Raw genomic sequence first — 19,010 nt, forward strand, 5'->3', positions numbered from 1 at the left:
TGAATAAGATGTCATCGGACTGACGGGTTGAAAATTATTGTCAAGTTTGGCTTTTCCTACATACTACACAACATGAATAGAAAAATGAAAAGGCTAAGTTGGATTATTATTTATTTTCTGTATATGTTTGCGAGGGTTTACTTTTTTGTTTCTTCACCACAGTTATCAGACACTTGTACAACCTTCCTTAAATTAAAAATTGTTGTCAAGATATATTCACACTAAGATATCTTTGCTGATTAAATAACGATAGCATGTTTCCTAACAGCACTCAAACCCAGGGCATGCCGGCCCCTTTCCTGTTGTGTCTGTGCACAACACCACGATCAACCCAACCAGCCCCACCACAGCCACCATGGCGAGTGCGAACCGAGGTCCCACCAGCCCGTCTGTCACGGCCATAGAGCTGATCCCCTCCGTCACCAACCCCGAGAACCTGCCGTCACTGCCGGACATCCCACCCATCCAGGTGCGCATCCAAGTTCGATGAAAGACTCAAACCTTGACTTAATTAGGGATTTTGAGTATATTTTTCTGGTTGTTTTTAAATTGAGGCATTTTAAATTTAGAATATATTTGAATTTTTAAAAGTTACATGCATTAAAACTAGCAATCCTCAATATAACTCCAATAGTGTTTCAAAGTCAGGGATTCATTGTAAATTATTTTAACCTGATTGCTTTCCAGATGTTAGGAGAGAGCTTTTTTGGCTAAGCAAATTCTAGTTGTGTTGGTACTAGGAGTGTGGACTATATGGAAATTTTTGGAATGTGTGTGTAAAAAATAAAACTGTTAAGTTACAAAGAACTTTAACAGACATTATATCAGTTTAATGCTTGAAATCATTTTATATGACACTAGAGGCCCGTGTGCACTGGTGGGGACCCTCAGCCTGGCCTGCGTCAGTCAGCTGAGTGGCGCTCCTGCTGTGGAAGCGCACTGACCACCAGGGGCCAGCTCCCGTATTGAGTGTCTGCTCCCTGGTGGTCAGTGCGTGTCATAGCGACTGGTCAAATGGTCGATTGGTCTACCGGTCACTTAGGGCTATATATATATGTAATATATCTACTTTATGGATGAGATTAAGAAGTTTTTGACTTTCTCAAAGTCACCCAGTAAATAAATGTGTTGGAAAAGTTGTAATTGTAAACCTCGACTCCTGATTACAAGTCCAGTTCTCTCCCTAATATTTGTAGAAATTGCAGGGATATAGTTTGGGATTGGAGGTCTGGAAAGCTATTCGTTTTCAGAGGCTTTGGGCAACCAGAGAGAGGTGTGTACATGTTTAAGGAGTCATTGACATTTTACTAAGCACTATGTATGCTGAAGTCCTGGGCATTAATGATCTATATCTATTGATCTATCTATCTATCTATATATATCGCTAATATGCAAAGTGTCTCCTCAGGAGTTCAGCCAGGAGAACGGGAGTTTGATTGCTTCCTATGATATGCTCTGACCACCAGGGGGCGGTGCAGAACATGTGGCGGGGTGCTGAGGGAGCAAGGGAAGGGGGAGGTGGGGATGCGGGGAACCTGATCAGCCCTGATAGCTGGCCAGGCTTAGGGACCCTACCCATGCACAGATTTGTGCACCAGGCCTCTCGTAAAAAGATAAATAGGACTTGATTCCAATTCTTAAAGAAACTTTCAAAGGGAGAAGGAAGGTTGCTGATGTCACACTTACAGTGATTTGCTAGGGTTACTCTGGCCGTGGCCTCGTTCTCTCTCACAGACCAGGTGGTGGAAGTGTAGAGGTTCACATCTCTGGAAAGTTGGGCATCACAGGCAAGAGGTGCATGTGCTTTCCTGTCATCGCGCCCAGAAGAGCTATGAGATCAAGACAAGCAGCTCTGGAATGTGTGCCCTCAGTGCCTAATTTTTTAAAGTGTGCAGAGAATGGGATCCACGTTTTCTCTGATATACCTTCTTATTAGAGTATCATTTACTTTTTAAAAAAATATATATTTTATTGACTTTTTTACAGAGAGAGAGGGAGAAGGATAGAGAGTTAGAAACATCGATGAGAGAGAAACATCGATCAGCTGCCTCCTGCGGTTTCGGCAGGCTGCTTTATTCTTATCAGTTTTCTGTCAATCCAATTCTACCTTGGGTTTTGTATGTATAGTTTCTTTCACAGTTTCTGCTTCAATGTCATGCTTTCCTGTTTTATAGTCATGGAAATCAGTGTGGTTTTTGAGAGGAAAGAAGAGGAAGAGATAAATATATGTGTTCAGTTTTCAAAAAGTGATCTCACCTCTAGCAGAAGAGGAGAGTAAAAGGCACTAGTGTGGATACAAACAGACCAGTAAGCAAGGGTAGCAGTTATTTAAGAAGAATTTGATCATCTCTTATAAGGACTAGTATAAACTTTTACTTATGGTAATTTTCATAATTAAATAGTATATGTTTATTTCTTACAAATATATTTTCTCACTTCATCATCACAGTTCTCAGTGTAGTTAAATATTTTAGAAATAGGAAATGGATGTTCAGTTGGAAATCAGGCCAAAGTCAGCTCCAGGGTGTGTCTAACCCACGGCCTGCCGACTGCCCCTCTGTGTGTGCAATGGGGGACCTTCCGTCTCAGGCTCTCTGTGGGGTATAAAGACAAGGGAGAGCTTTAAAATTCTGTTTAGGGGAATGGTTTGGGGGAGCTATGTTTGAGGAAATAAAGGGAGGAAGACAGGACAAGGATATTGAAAAACAAGGTCCTGCATCAGTTTTGAGAAAAGGCAGACATGCCAGAGTGTGTCAGCACCGTTTTCATGGCAGAACAAAGAACTTAGAGGATTGCTGCCTCTGTCCTGATCTGCCAGGTGTTCGTTGAATATTATTAGTAGAGCTTTATTCACATCAACTTTATTCTGTATGGAGCCTCAGGGAGCCTAAGGAAGCAATAGTTAATCCGACTTGTATGTAGGCTAATCTATTAAGGAAACAGCATAAATGGTTATATTATTGAGATGAACGATGTCTCTGTTTAATCAAAGCAAATTTGTCTTTTTTGTTTGTCTCTTCAGTTGGAAGATGCTGGCTCCAGTAGTTTAGATAATCTACTAAGTAGATACATCTCAGGCACTCACCTCCCCCCACAGCCTACGAGTACCATGAATCCCTCTCCAGGCCCCTCTGCCCTGTCGCCAGGATCATCAGGTAAGACCAGCTGAGGCGTTCCTCACTTCTTCCACACCTTACAGAAATTCTCTCCCGGTGTATGCATCAGGTTCTCCAGAAGAAGAGTCCCTAGGAGATGTGTGCGCGGGTAGGAGGGGACGAGAGAGAGGCTGAGGAACAGCTCATGTGATTGTCGGGGCGGGCAGGTCTGAAATCTCAGGGCAGATGCCGGGCTGGGCGCCAAGGAAGAGCTGGCGTGGCCCTTCAGTGCAGAGGCAGAGTCTGCCTCCTCTGGTGGCTCAGTCCTCTCTCAAGGTTGCCCGCTCATAGGATGAGGCCCAAACACATTTTGGAGGTTGATCTTTTTTACCTAAATGAACTGATTTAGGTGTTAATCACATCTTAAAATACCTTCATAATAACATTTAGGCCGATATTTGGACAAACCACTGGTACTAGTTGACGCACAAAAGTAACAATCTCATAACGTATATTTTTCCTGATTGCTCTGGTTTCTTCAAGTACTTGAGGCCTTCTTCAGCTAACTGAAGTAGCATTGGTTTTTATCGTAGTGCACACTGTTCAGAACTCAGTGTACCCCTCTCCCCAGCTTTGTTCATGCTCATTGCTGGGTTTGTAGTTACATTTACTTTCCATGTCTTATATTTCATGATATAGATCATCTGTTGAAGAATTCTTTGGTTTCAACCCAAGTTCAAAACACTTTGTAAAATAATGAAAAGTGGAAAAGTTGTTTTAAAAAAAGAGTTGAGGAAAGGCAAGTGAATTTTCAAATGGCAATTTTAAAACAAAAACTTAAATTTATTGGAAACTGTTAAATGTGACCAATCAAACCCGTGAGCTGTAGCTCTCTTCCCAAACCCGGTGTTCTGACCTCACCACGGAGGGAGTGAGGGAGCAGCTCCCCCCGGTTCCGGTGCAGCGTGTATGGGATATAGTTTTCTGGTATAAATTAGATGTTACTGTTTTCTCACTAAAACGGAGTACCTCATTATTTCTAGAGAAAGAATAGTTCAAATTTAAATGTGGTTTTTGCATGAGATGCATCATTAATACATTTTTGAGTCATACAATTTTTGAGGTTTAATGTAATTATTCTAGAACTCTGAAAAAAAAGAAAGAATGAACGATAGGAATCTGAGTAGTGTATATACCAGATAACACAGGGAAAGGGCACACACCGTAGCTTTCTCTCGGTGAGGTTCACTGGTCGGAGGGTGTTGCTGAGAGGCTAGGGATGGTGCTCAGCTGAGAAAAGCTGGTTGAGGTCTGCCAGTGGTTACAAATGCCATACCTGACCAGGGCTAAGCCTGGGTCTGATTTTCAAGAAATTTAAAAATAATTATGTATTGATTTTGTATAGAGGAAGGGAGGGAGTAACAGATTGATTTGTTGGTCCCACAACCTTGATTTATCAGTCAACGCTCTAACCAACTGAATTTTGATCATCTTGAAATCTGTAACTAGTAGTTAGAATTCTGAATATCTTACCTGCATTAATACTCGTTTTGACTTATTTGTAGGTTTATCCAATTCTCACACCCCTGTAAGACCCCCTAGTACGTCTAGTACTGGCAGCAGAGGCAGGTGAGTATTACATTATTAATAGATATAATTTTTTTATTAAGAATTATTTCAAATATGTACTTTAAAAAGTAGAATTTTACAGTGAACTCTTATATACTTACCACCTAGCTTCAGTAATCACCAAGTTATGGCCAATCTTAATTCTCCTGTTCATTCCCTCTTAGTCTGGATTATTTTGAAACAAATCTCAGATATCTTATTTTCTTGTGACTGTTTCAGAATATATCACAAAAATAAAAGGATTTAAAAATTTTATAACCACAGAACTATTATCACACCTAGAAAAAATTTAATGGATAATTCTTTAATATTACTAGAGATTCAGTTAATGTTCAGATGTCCCAATTTTTCCCATAAATACCTTTAACATTTCTCATAAATACCTTTACATTGCCATCAATATATATGTGGAAGTCAGAATCCGTGTATGTGAGGTCTATTGTTTCTCCTATAGCATTCCATCCGTTTTGTCATTTAAATACACTGCCTGCTGCTTTTTCTCTCTGTTGTATTTAGGTCAGGAGGTGTGCTGGGTTCAGGTTTGATTGGGGGCAGGGTCGTGGTGCTGTGTATTCCCAGGAAGGCGCGTACTGTTTGTTCTGTGTTAGTGACCCTTAGTGATCATTGCCTAACTCTTTTTTAACTGGAAAAATTATGTATTTAAGTTATTGTATTATTCCTTCTTGGTTTATTATTTTAAATAATTCTGTAAAGAGACACTTTCTGTCACCAGCTATTTAGTTATGGGAAAAGCTGAGTGAATAGATTCTTTCTCTCTATTTACCAGTTGAGTTGATTTCCCAGCACCTGCAACAGTGACCAGTTTTCTTCTAATTTTTAGCTTTATGAACTCATATATTTAAATATATTTTCTATGACCCAAACCACTGTAGTTGTTATTTTGTTGATGCTTCAAGTTTTCTATCTTTGGCCTGTCAGAGCTTTTTTGGGGGGTATAATCCCAGCGTCCTCTGACAGCTTCCTTGTTTGTTGTTATGAAATGATTGTCCAGGTTCATCTTGTCCATTGTCTGCTTTAGAGCTGGAATCAGCCATTTCTCTAAGACGGGTTCTCACCCTTCCTAACGCCGCGGCCCTTTCACACGGCTCCTCATGGGGTGGTGGCCCTAACCAGAACATTATTTTCGCTGCTACTTCGTAACGGTCATTTTGCTACTGTTAATGAATTGCATGTGAATATCTGTGCTTTCCGCTGGCGATAGGCTCTGCAGCAGACCCACAGGCTGAGAACCGCTAGAGTGGTCGCCTAAGACACAGATGTTTACATTACAATTCATTGATCGGAAAATGCAGATATTTCCTTGTTTCTTACCCCTTTTTGGTGACAGAACTAAGGAAATGGGGGTGGTGGGAGAGAGTGTGTTTAAGGTAAAATACAATAATGTTGACTGATTTTTACTCTTTAAATAATTTAAATTAATGCAAAAAAAGATTTATGTTATTGGATTTTGAAGGTTGACCTTATAATTATACTTTAATAATCAGTACTTTTAGAAGAAGAGTATAAAGGGAGTGAAAAAGCAGGTGTTCGTTCTTAGAAGTAACACAGCGTTAGCAGTTCCTCCCTTCTCTGGCCAGTGGTTTTGCTTTGTGTTCTAGATAGAACTGGTTAGTCTGGTATCATCACAGTGATTTCAGATAACGGCACTGTAGGTTGTTTACTATCTGTTATCCTTTCCCAATCCCCGCCTGTAAAGACTAAACTAGCCATTCCTTTGAGAAGGCTTCGTGAGCCACCGTGGATGGTAGATATTTCCTTCAGATGTTCGGGGTAGAGAAGCATTGAAACTACTTTTATAGAGAGAAGGGAAAATGTTCACTAGACTTCTTATCTGGTTTAGTGTAGTGACTCAGAACATAGCGGGTTTTTAAGGTCTTCTGAAAGTTTGATTTACATTTTTAAGAACTAGAAGCTAAGTTTATACCACATTCTTCTTAACATTATGAAGTGTCTTATCATCCTAAAATTAATAAACTGTTTTCACATTAATGAACATTACTGTCATACACACCGCACAGTCAGACATATGTGGCCTTCTTGTTTTTTACTAGCTGTGGGTCATCGGGAAGAACTGCTGAGAAGACAAGTCTTAGTTTCAAGTCTGACCAAGTGAAGGTCAAGCAGGAGCCTGGGACTGAAGAAGAGATATGTGGCTTTTTGGGAGCCGTGAAGCAGGAGAAGACGGAGGACGGCCGGAGGAGTGCCTGCATGGTAAAGCCAGGGTCAGCTGGCCTCTTCCCTCCGAGCGGGGTAGACTGAATAGTGTGTCAGTGAACAGGTCCTTATGCTCGCATTTCTGTGCCTGGTACTAGCCACAGTGTCTCCAAATGTGAGCTGTAATTATCAGAAAAGAATTGTACTAAGGATTTGCTTAAAATTATCTTTTTGTTTTTAATTGGTCATATTTTTTGCCATGATTCTAAGTCAGGTTCTATCTTAATCTGAATTTTTTATTTTTTATTTTATTTTTAAAAAATATATTTTATTGATTTTTTTTTTTACAGAGAGGAAGAGAGAGAGAGAGTGTTAGAAACATCGATGAGAGAGAATCATCAGTCAGCTGCCTCTTGCACACCCCCTACTGGGGATGTGCCCACAACCAAGGTACATGCCCTTGACCGGAATCGAACCTGGGACCTTTTGGTCTGCAGGCCGACGCTCTATCCACTGAGCTAATCCGGTTTCGGCTTAATCTGAATTTTTTAAACATCTCAGGCCACAGATGACCCTTGGCTACTTGCCTGGACTTGTACATTCAGAATTAAGGCTGCTGACATGGAAGAAGTTTAACAATAAAATATTTTGTCATGGGGGAAGATTGCCTTTAGCTTAGGAATCATTAGTCATTTTGGAGTTCTCCGATGGCACACTATAGAACTTACAATACAGGGTAAAGAAGGCGCAGGTCTCCCTGTTGGGAAGTTTCTGTCTTGGTTTTTTCCTTCCTGCTCGGGCTTCTGTGTGGTTGGCACACAGACATGTAGCTCGAGCTGCTGTGTGTGGAGCGCAGTGTGTGTGGGTTTAGAGAACAGCACGGTTAGTCTTGGGTTTGGAGCAGTGTCACCTCTTCATCCAGAACTTAACCTGGAATGTACCTCCACAACAGCTTAGAAGATTCTTTTGTATATTGTCATAATTTTCCTACATTTGTAGAATGATAAGTGGGCAGAAGAATGCTCCTCAAAAGCTATGCAGCAGATTCTTGAGTGAAAAATCACACCCCAATGTCATCTCTTTAGGAAAAGTATAACCACATGCTCACTCCCAGGAGTGTGCTTAGCTGGTAAATTCATTTCCTTACTATCTGAGGGAACCGGTATTTCAGAGACTGCTCCCTAAAAGCACAGATTAACATGCCTATCTAAATTTGGGGTTAATTTTATTCCTTTATGTCACTAATACGATTTCCAAAGTAATTTTAAGTTAGGTCAGTATATCTGTATACATGTTGACATAAGGTTTACACACACACACACACACACACACACACCTAACAATAATGGATTAAATGATTCTTCAAGAGGTTGTCCTTGTTTTGTTTTAGTTGAGCAGTCCTGAGAGTAGTTTGACACCACCTCTCTCAACCAACCTGCATCTAGAGAGTGAGTTGGATGCATTACCAGGAGTGGAAAACCATGTGAAAACTGAGCCTACAGATACGAATGAAAGCTGCAAACAGTCAGGGCTCAGCAGCCTTGTTAATGGAAAGTCTTCAATTCGAAGCCTCATGCACAGGTCGGCAAGGATGGGAGGAGATGGCAACAGCAAAGACGACGACCCGAATGAGGACTGGTGTGCTGTCTGCCAGAACGGAGGGGATCTCCTGTGCTGTGAGAAATGCCCCAAGGTCTTCCATCTGACTTGTCATGTTCCAACACTTCTTAGCTTTCCAAGGTACCGTGAGAGAATTGACTTTTTGTTGTTTACTTTTATAAGAAAAAAAACCCACAAAAAACAAAACACCAGAAAGTCAGGGCAGGCGGCCTTCGTTAACCAGTGCATACATAGTGAGACGGGCCTTTAGAGACTTACAGCTTAACAATAAAATGTCCAAGATGTCAGTGCTGCAGCATTAATGATAAAGTATAGACACTGGTTTTATATTGCTCTCCAGAAGGTAATCAGTTGAAGAGTGACTGGGAAAAATTTGGGAAGGTTTTATTATACAATTCCACTTTATAAAAAAATAGAAGAGAGAGAAAACAAACAAATTAGAATCTTAACCTCCAGGGACTTAGCTTCCCGAGAGTGGGTTTTGTTGTCATTATCTGGACTAATTGCCTGTTTTCCTCTTCAGTGGGGACTGGATCTGTACGTTTTGCAGAGATATTGGGAAGCCAGAGGTTGAATATGATTGCGACAATTTGCAGCACAGTAAGAAGGGGAAAACGGCACAGGGGTTAAGCCCTGTGGACCAAAGGGTGAGTGTGAAATACGCTGATGTATTACTAGGGATTCTGTAGTTGTCTGGCTGTACATTTTTTAAGTGTGATATACATGTGACCTGATACATTTTCATTTTCTGATGATATATTGATGACTTCTGAAAACGTTATCTCTAGCCCTCAGCTTTAGACTCTTACACCCAGTTTTCTCATACTTAACATGCCTCAACCAAAATCTTCATTTTTAATTCTCTTCTTCAAAAAGCAATAAATAAGCAAATAACAACATAAAAAATTGTACTTCTCACCCAGTATGATATTACCATTATCTCTGGCTGCTCAAGCCAGAAATCTGTGAGAAATAAAATAATCAGGAGTGACTTATATTATGTTCTTATTCCCCTAATCATTACTTTATGAGATAGCCATCATAGTCTGTCATCTGCACTGCTATAATAATCTCTTCACTGGACTCCCCGATTCTACTCCTGCCCCCTTAGAGACCATTTTCTGTATGTCCATAGCGTTCTTTTTAAACATGTAAGCCAGGCTGTCACTCCCTTGCTTAACATCCCTTAATAGCTTCTCATTGTATTAAAAACAGAGTTAAAGTCCTCCTCCTCGCTCCAGTCGGGTTTCTGCCCGTGTAGTCCAGAGTCTGGTCTTCATAGAGAAATACCTTTGCCCCTGACTGGTTTGGCTCAGTGGATAGAGCGTTGGCCTATGGTCTCAAGGGTCTCAGGTTCGATTCCGGTCAAGGGCATGTATCTTGGTTGTGGGCACATCCCCAGTAGGGGATATGTAAGAGGCAACTGATCGATGATTCTCTCTCATCGATGTTTCTAACTCTATCCCTCTCTCTTCCTCTCTGTAAAAACTCAATAAAATATATTTTAAAAAAATATTCTGGAGTTGGGTTGAGAAGACACACAGTTTTTATATAATTTTGAACCTGAGTGGAATAATTTCAAGAAAGGAAATAAAAACATGTCTGGCCTGCCACAGTGGATTACAACTTAAGAAGCAAGAGCAATAATTTATAGATTACCAAGTAATCTATAAATTATTGTACAAAATGCTATATTGTACAAAATGCTATATGTGTATAAATAGTTGCATTAATAGTAGATAAATTACCTTTGTTATCAGATAAGAACAGAAGCACTGTGTCTTTGATAAGTGATTTAAAGTAGAACAGAAGATAGTTTCAAAACTGAACGGGAAAAGAAGCGGCTTTCTTTGGGTGTATGTTTATTGGAGAGCAAATAGTAATAATCTTATATAATAAAAGGGTTACATGCAAGTCGCACTGACCACCAGGGGGCAGACGGCTTAACACAGGAGCTGCCCCTGGTGGTCAGTGCGCTTCCACAGGGGGCCCTGCTCAGCCAGAAGCCCTGAAGCCTGCTGGCGAGCTCCCGCCTCCACTGCGCACTAAGGATGTTCGACTGACGGCTTGGGGCCCGCTTCCCGGAGGCTCCCGGACTGCGAGCGGGGGCAGGCCGGGCTGAGGGACCTCCCGAGGGCACAGATCCTGTGCACTGGCCTCTAGTGCTTTATAATGGTCAAGTCCTTATTCTCAAGGGCTTATTAGGCAAAAAAAACAACAACTAAGGGGTTTCTTTTCTCCTTTGGGCAGAAATGTGAACGTCTTCTGCTTTACCTCTATTGTCACGAGTTAAGTATTGAATTCCAGGAGCCAGTTCCTGCTTCGGTGAGTTGTTTTCCTTCATACCACCCTGGTGAGGACTCATCTGTTAACACTCGAAGAATCTCTCAACCTCTCCAAGGCTCAAGCTTTCTTTCCTAACACTGTTCTTCCCTCATTGGGTTCTTTCAGGGGATACACATCTATGGTGACCTGTGTAACATGTTTTAGCATCAGACCTAATAGCATTTTAAATATTTATTATTAATCAGAAATTTTAGTAGGGCCAAGTGGATATGAGGTCCACTTAGTAAAATTGGAGTTTGTTTTTACAGATTTTGTTGCTTTGATGGAGACGTAGTGAATTTAATTCCCATGCCCTCTATTACCTTTACGGTAAGGGGTGATAGGTATAATGGAAATAATCTTGAACCCAGAAGTCAGAGGCAACTTCTCTTTATAACTGGGAAAATTCCATAAATTCTTGCCTTTACTTTTTAAACTGTGCAATGGGAATATTGGACTAGGTTATTTCTAAGATTCTAGTTCTGTGATTCTAGGTTCTGTATGTTGGGGAGAAAACTATGTAAGTATTTGAATAAACATGTAAAATTGAATCTTTTATACTGGCTCTGCCTTTATAAGCCCTCTTTTATGAAAAGTCAAGATTAAGAAAAGATTGGGAAATTTTGTGTTTAACTTAAAGGGGATGTTAGTAAGGAATGAAACCTCCGAAGTCCTGCAGCAAACGGAACACAGAGGTGCTTAGCACGTCATAAATGCCCTGAGACTGCCACATCCTTTATTTGTGGCCAGCATTCGCTGAGTTAAGATGTTACTGAATACCAGATGTGCTGTGCAGTACTGAGGAGCAGACTTGTGCACGGAATGGGTTCAGAAAGGAACTTTACAGCACAGAAGGTCTAGACACAAGGAATATGTTTTGTGCAAATAGTAATCATCTGATGTTAGGAAGTCCGTCTTGTCTTTAAGTTCAGGGACTTTATGGTGGAAAGTGACTTTCAAATTATTTTTCATGAACCATTGCAAAAGCTTCTCTATGCTCAGTTATTTCCCAAGGATACAAACTTTTGGCCAACGGTCGGAGCCAGAACTTCCCAGCACGATCACTAAGTGGTTAACAAAAACTTTCTCGCCGGGGCTGGTGTTATTCCAGTTTTTCTTCCTTTGTTGCTGTCCAGACAGAAAGTTATGTCCTCTAAAAGATATCATATTCTAATAACAACAACTTTTGTAACCATTTCTTCCCTTTCCTATTTAAAATAACCTCTTTAGGAATCATGAAATTCTAATGCGCTTGATGTATCTTTAACATTAGTGACTGGCTCTCATTGCTATTTGCTTTCTTTCCAAATTTTCTTCTTAAAGATAGAACTTTGGGGCCTTCATAACATGGTTACTGCCACATACTATGAACATGATTTGATTTTCATGATAAAATTGGGGCCAAAGATCAAAAGGACATTCACTGTACCCAAAAATTTCGAGTAGCTGGCTCATTAGTCAGTACATTTCCCCCCTGAAGTTAATTATGCTATGGATTTTCAAATCAAAAGCAGTTTGGCATTTGAGAGAATCCTTATCTAGCTGTATTTATTTGCTCTTTTAGATACCAAACTACTATAAAATTATAAAGAAACCAATGGACTTATCGACCGTGAAGAAGAAGCTTCAGAAAAAGCATTCCCAACACTACCAGGTGCCCGATGACTTTGTGGCTGACGTGCGTCTCATCTTCAAGAACTGTGAAAGGTTTAATGAAGTATGTTCGCTTCCAAACTGGTCTTGGATTATTAGTTTTATTTGTTTGTTTTATTGTTTGGATTTTGCTTTTCTTGCCAAGTGATTTTTCTAATTGGATTTAAAATTTCTTTTTCTGCTTCACTTCTTGTCAAGAGTAAAATTGTCATCTATAGCTTCAAAGAAGAAAGTTTACTGTGTATGATTTGAAGTATATATTTAAATATAATAAATCAGGAATGTTATTAAATATCCCTTCTTGAACAAGTTGAGGATTAAGATATGTATAGAAAGTAGTCTCCAGTTAAATAAGTTTTGTGGGAAACTATTATAAACGCCTAAATTTTGGATACATTGAGGAAAGACATTTGTAACAGTGTCCTTTGACTTTATTATTGACTATATAAATGTACAACCTTAAAATCACCAACAACCCTCTGGTGGCTCATTTTGAACAGTAGCCCAGAGTATATATGTTGAGTTTTTGGATCTCAGCAATGTGACTTTCATTAACGGCTTTGTATTTTTATGAGGATAAGAATTTGTTAACCCTATCTTGAAAAGAAATGTGATATACATATGTATACCTCCCTTAAGGAAATAATTTTAGTTATCTTTGGGAAAAGTCAAGTCTCCTATTGTTATGGAAATTTTTCATTATTACAGGAGGAGAAAATGGATTGGATGAGAATTCATAAAATCTTTAAAAAAGGATTACTTTATTACTAAAGTCTCATCTTTATTACTGGTAAAAATTGGGTGCCATGTGACTATCACTAAAATAAATCACGTTGACTCTATTAAAATGTACTCATAGCTGCTTCTGGAAGCACCTAGGTGACTGTAGAAAATTTTAAAAAGTTCTTACTAGGTGAAAGTCTAGTCACCTCAATAGCAGTATGGCACAGAGAACAGTAAAACTTCACTCAAAGTAACATTAATACAGTCCCAAGTTTTTGTCTTGTTTTCTAATGCACTGAGGTTATTTTAAATAAATATGCTTTCATAAGCTATAGCTATCATTTGCCAGGAAGAAGGCCCATTTTTTTCTGCTTTAGCAATAGTTAAACAATTTATGGTTAACAAATTGCCGGATAGATGGCATTCTGATTAAGTGGTTTGTTGAAAGTTTGGCAGATTTTTAAAAGCAACATTTCTCACATTATTCATTTCACAGATATATTTCTCTTAAATAGATTGATATATTCTGACCAATTTCTTGACCAATTTCTATTTAGCTTGGCACCTCCTTGAAGAAATTCAGAATTTGCGACAATAATTATTGAGGTCTCAGTAGCTTTAGTCTAGAACTTTGTAAGGAAAGTGGTCCATGTTCTGTAAAAGTTTAGGAAGCACTTACGGTCTGGTCATCGCACTTATAACCTGACACCCTCGTATGGCTGACTCTTGTCGCCAATCCTATGCAGTTGAATAATTTTAGAAAGGATTTATAATTTCCCTTTTTTTTTTTTTGACTCTGGTATCCTTTTTAGATGATGAGAGTTGTTCAAGTTTATGCAGAAACACAAGAGATTAATTTGAAGGTAAGCTTTTCAGACCATGCACACTTGGTGAAGGAATGTGCGTTCCCAGTGGGTGACTGTCCTGTCTTTTGCTTGCAGGCTGACTCAGAGGTAGCTCAGGCAGGGAAGGCAGTCGCGTTGTACTTTGAAGACAAACTCACAGAGATCTACCCAGACAGGACCTTCGCACCTCTGCCCGAGTTTGAGCAGGAAGAGGATGACGGGGAGGTAACGGAGGACTCTGACGAAGACTTTATTCAACCCCGCAGGAAACGCCTAAAGTCAGACGACAGACCGATACATATAAAGTAAAGACACGGACTTAACCCAGTTGTTTAAACAGAGAGCAAACACACTTGTACGTGTTGCCTGAAAGTCTGCCCACCGTGGGGGCGCCTCCTTGAAGAAACTGAGAGCTTCACACAGTATTAGCGAAACAGCGGACAGAAACCACTCTCCTGTCAAGAAGGGGAGGACCTCTGCACCATTGAAAGTAAAAACTAAAAGCAAAAGTGAAATACTCGGAAGATTTCTGTTACTAAAGAGAAGAGTTCTGTTAGAATTGGCAGATGATTATGTGGGATTGATTGATTGGTGCAGGATGCTGGATGTATAAGTTAATACTGGAGGGTCATGTCACTTGACAAACCGTCTCTGTGGACCACAGCGGATAGCTGTTAAACAACTCTGATGCCTCCCCCTCCACACACACACACACACAATGGCTTGTTTTCTAGTGAAAGTTGACATTTTTTATGTCAATACAGATGTGCATTGAATCATACACTTACGTTTTTTCTCACTTTGATGCTGTTGGGCCTTGGTTTCTATATTGGTTTAAAGAACTCAACAGTATTTTTTTGTTCATACTTGGAGTCTAGGAAACACGACCATTGATCATTATTTAATCAACTTTAATGGTCTACTGAAATAAATACAGTAACTTTTCAGTAGGAGATCACATAATTAGAGTAATCATTCCCAGAAAACACGTCCACAAGTTGCACCTCTTAACCAAATCATCGGATCCTAGTTATTCCCATGAAGGCAGAATGTTGACCATTGACTAGTTTTTTGTGTGTGAGATTTGACTGAGAAGGGATAACTGGCTCTTACCAGTCTTCCTTCCTGTCAGCTTTCTGATAGACCACTATTGGCAAACGGTAATCTGTCAGCTACCAAATGTGTAAGATTTTCTGTATTTCACGTTGTCTTATTTGTAAATAGCGAACTAAAACTCCTGGCAGATCGGCAACATTTGCTGAGCCTGTTTTTTAAGCTAATGTGTATTCTTTACTAATGTTCCTATCAAGAATGGATTTGTAATATATGCTGTCTATTTCTAATGTTCACATTCATATTTTGAGGTTCTATCTTATTTTAATAGAGAACAGACTTCTCAGAAAATCTTCAGAAGCAGCTTATTATTAAAATATCAAACTATTGAAATAAACCCGGTGGGGTTAGATTACTCATCTGTCCACCAAGTGGGACATTGCATGGACTGGGCCTAAAGGACAGAGAAGAGACTTGTAAGTAAATCCTGGAAATGAGCCAACCCCCACTTGAATGGTCCTGGAGTAACCCACCTGACCCCGATTTCAGCTCCGAGGCAGACAAGCCACCGGCTGTTTCATTTTTCTCCTCCTCATTTGTGATGCTCGTACCCCAGATGTGTGTCTAGACTGTACACAGGCTTCTCTTTAGTTGGATTAAAAATGTTAGTCCTGCTTTTGTATGGACACAGAATACAAAGTGACCAAAACAGAAGACCCGCCATTAGATGTTTTCAGAATCAGCAGATTTGTGGCAAATCGTTTGCCTTTTAAAAAAAATCCAGCTTAAGCAGTTCAGACAGGTTACTCAGAAAAAATTATCTGACTTGATTATCTAAGAGGTAAATATTTTTTAGTGCATATTGAATAAAATAAAGTGTTTTAAAGAACTTATTATGCAAACTCCTTCGGGTTGTTTTTCTTTTCTTAAGTGGTGGGGATAAACGTGACTATGAATCCAGCCTTCTGATGGGATTGATTTTATCGTTGCTATTGACTAATTTCATCCTCCAGCTTCTCTTTCAGTTTTGTTGTAAACTTAAACATATTCCAAACTCATCTTGCTCAAATTTTATAGAAGAGTTTTCTGGTAAGAGGGAGAATATTGTTGAAAAACGCTTTTATCTGTGCTTATTTCCCTCTTTCCTATATCTGTGATTTCATTATCAGGAGACATACCTAAGGCACATTTTTGAAAAGTGAAGAGTTGGCCGTGTGGTTTCATTTTGTCTGTTTTTTGTTTGCTCTCTCTCACTATTACTAGATAGTAAGTCATAAATACTTTCTACCATGGCAGAAGAAACAAAATTTTAGCAAGTATTTATATCTCAGTACTCGGGGGCCTTAAAAGATAATGTGTCCCTTAAAGGCGTTACCATGTCAGATGGGGTTTGGCCCCTTTGTTTTAGGATTAGTTCTTAAAGAGCCACTGTGTCAACATTTGATCGGCTCCGTTTCTGTTAACAAGGTAACTCATGCAGCTGTCAGAAAGCCGCCGTTGAATGAAGCGGTTCATTTTAGATTTCATTTAAAGCTGCTTTTTTTGCACACAGATCACTGTTTCTAAGCTGATCTGTGCACTAATATAACTGTCCAACAGTATTAACTTGATATTTTTACACGATTTCCTGTTACGTTTTAAAAAGATAAACATCAAACATTGTGTATCAGTTCCTGTTTGTTTTTATACTCTAGCATTTGTATTCCTCCTTGAAAGGCAATATTTTAGATTTGGAGATGTTAATGTTTTCTCAAAAGCTTGCAAAGCTCTCGCCACATTTCTGCTATGAGAACACCAAGAATGAAGTGTTCCTTAGTCTGTTCTGCTGGTCCGCATTTGTATATTGTAACGCTGAGCTGGTTCCCTGAAGGAATTGCTGTATAAGGTGAAGCGTGTGTGTCCACATCCTGACATGCCGGCCATGCTCTGTATGGAATGGCAAGCCCCGGCCCAGAGCAGTGACCAGGCATTGGAGCTGTTGCTGCAATTACCCATTTTGGAATCAACAAGGTACTTTCTGACTCTGTTTCTTATATAGGGGAATTTTAAATAAAATTTAAAGTCAGTTAATTCTTTTTGTTGTAACAGTTTTTAAAATTTTTCATTAATCCAAAGAAACAATGTTTTTAAATAGAAGCAAAAGGTTTATAGTGTGCAATCTGTAGATTTATCAATTACCTCAGCAGGCATCCTGCCATGTAATTATTAGTGATTAGTGTTAATAAGTTAAAAGATTTAGGTCTTCTGACTATGCCCTTGGATTATGGCCTACCCTATGTTATTAAACAGTCTCTTAGTGTCCAAAATGGGAGTAGATGCTGTGGCTCCCTCTCACTTTACCTTAAAAAAATGTTTTTATTGTTTTGTAGAAAGAAAGGAAGGAAGGGAGAGGGAAGGAGAGAGAAATATCAATGATGAGAGAGAATAATGTATTGGTTGCTTCTTGCACCCCCTACTGGGGATCGAGCCTGCAACCTGGGCAGGAATCCGAGATCTCTTGGTGCACGAGACTGCCCAATCCACTGAGCCACACTGGCCAGACACCCTTACCTACCTGCACTCCCAACAAATGAAGGATGAAAGTCTCACTTCTTGCTAGCACTGCTTACTTGCATAATGAGCATTAGGTCAGTGAGTAGCTTTATAAAATCTACCTACCCCGTCTCTCCTAAGTGAAACATCAGCTCTTCGCTCCCGCCATCGGGGTCAGTGATCCGCTGAAGGTGAGCCACGGTTTCCCGGGGGCATCCCGGTTTGATCACGTGCTGGACCCGATGTTCTCCTCACGGTCCTCTCCTCCCTGACAAAGCAATAACACGCTTTCTGTCCGCTGCCTCAGCACGCCACCACCCGCTCCCGGACGTGACTCCATAGGAAAGTTTGTATGCATATCACCCAGTCTGTCTTTTAAAAATGAAGAAAAGTGTATGCTGGAGCTAATGACAATATATTGTGGCATTTTATTTTAAAAATTGGAGAAAGTTGCATATTTTTTTAAAAGTAGGTGTTTGAGTAAAAAAATTGAAGGTACTTTTTTAAGAAAAAAATTTATATGCCTCAGTTTACATAGACATTTCAGATTTCAACATGTTACTCTGAGATATAACGGTTCCTTTTACTTGGTTAAAATGCATGTGTAGCATTTCTTCAGTCTTAGTTCCTCGTGTTTGCCTTTGTGGTCTTTTATATATATATTTTTATTGTATCGGAGAAACAATTATCCTAAAAAATAAATCCATTTGGATATTTGTCATAATCAAACTACAAAATGCACAAATGAAGTTTAGCCCTTTTCTAGCAAGTGATCTTTACAATGAAAAGTGCTGTTCTCTTAAATTCACCAGATTTGTATGGGGGAAGGCACAGAATGATTTCCTAAGTGCCACTGCAATGTTCCCTTTCAAGTGCGGCCTAAATCTCAATCCTAACGAAACGCATGTCTGCTCCTGGTCTGAAAAATGGAGGCATTTACTATGTTTTAAATCACAGTGACAGATGTACAGGAACCTCTGAGAAAAGATTTGTGCAATCTGAAAGCCTGTTAATTTCCTGTGTAGAAATGCTGACACACGAAAGGGTTAAATTCACAGCCTTCCTGGTTCCTCCCCTCATTTTATTCCTCCTCCCACAACTTCTGTTCTTTTTGCACATAGCTACCTACCCTTCGATATGATTCTTAAAGGAAAAGTGCTGTTTCTGTGGTATTGTATTCTCTAAATAATCATATTTAATTTTTTAAAACAAGGTTGCAGTTTCTAGTTGTTCCGTTCCTGTGTTTTGCTGGTGTGTAATAAAAGTAAGATTTTCTTTTCCTGGTTATTTAATACAGTAGCTGCCTGTAAATATTCCTTGTTATAATGCCCTGGAATGTGTTATAGAAGTTGTATTAGAT

At 39.6% G+C, this 19,010-nt stretch overlaps 1 protein-coding gene across 2 annotated transcripts in view; it reads left to right on the forward strand.

Annotated features, from left to right (window-relative positions):
- The window catches only part of TRIM33 (tripartite motif containing 33), a 48,799-nt gene extending 31,611 nt beyond the window's left edge, over positions 1–17,188 (forward strand). Inside the window, exons 11-20 of one of the 2 annotated variants that reach the window (XM_084866157.1) lie at positions 269–469; positions 3,023–3,155; positions 4,661–4,724; positions 6,797–6,956; positions 8,290–8,639; positions 9,043–9,166; positions 10,770–10,844; positions 12,409–12,561; positions 14,033–14,083; positions 14,162–17,188. In XM_084866157.1, coding sequence (XP_084722283.1) covers positions 269–469; positions 3,023–3,155; positions 4,661–4,724; positions 6,797–6,956; positions 8,290–8,639; positions 9,043–9,166; positions 10,770–10,844; positions 12,409–12,561; positions 14,033–14,083; positions 14,162–14,374 — 1,524 coding nt within the window. In that variant the 3' untranslated portion in view covers positions 14,375–17,188. The remainder of the gene's footprint in view (positions 1–268; positions 470–3,022; positions 3,156–4,660; positions 4,725–6,796; positions 6,957–8,289; positions 8,640–9,042; positions 9,167–10,769; positions 10,845–12,408; positions 12,562–14,032; positions 14,084–14,161) is intronic. The other variant, XM_084866158.1, reaches the window with a different exon arrangement.
- The last annotated feature ends 1,822 nt before the right edge of the window (positions 17,189–19,010 follow it).

Source organism: Pipistrellus hanaki, assembly GCF_964339955.1.
Source record: "Pipistrellus hanaki genome assembly, chromosome: 18".
NCBI lineage: Eukaryota > Metazoa > Chordata > Mammalia > Chiroptera > Vespertilionidae > Pipistrellus > Pipistrellus hanaki.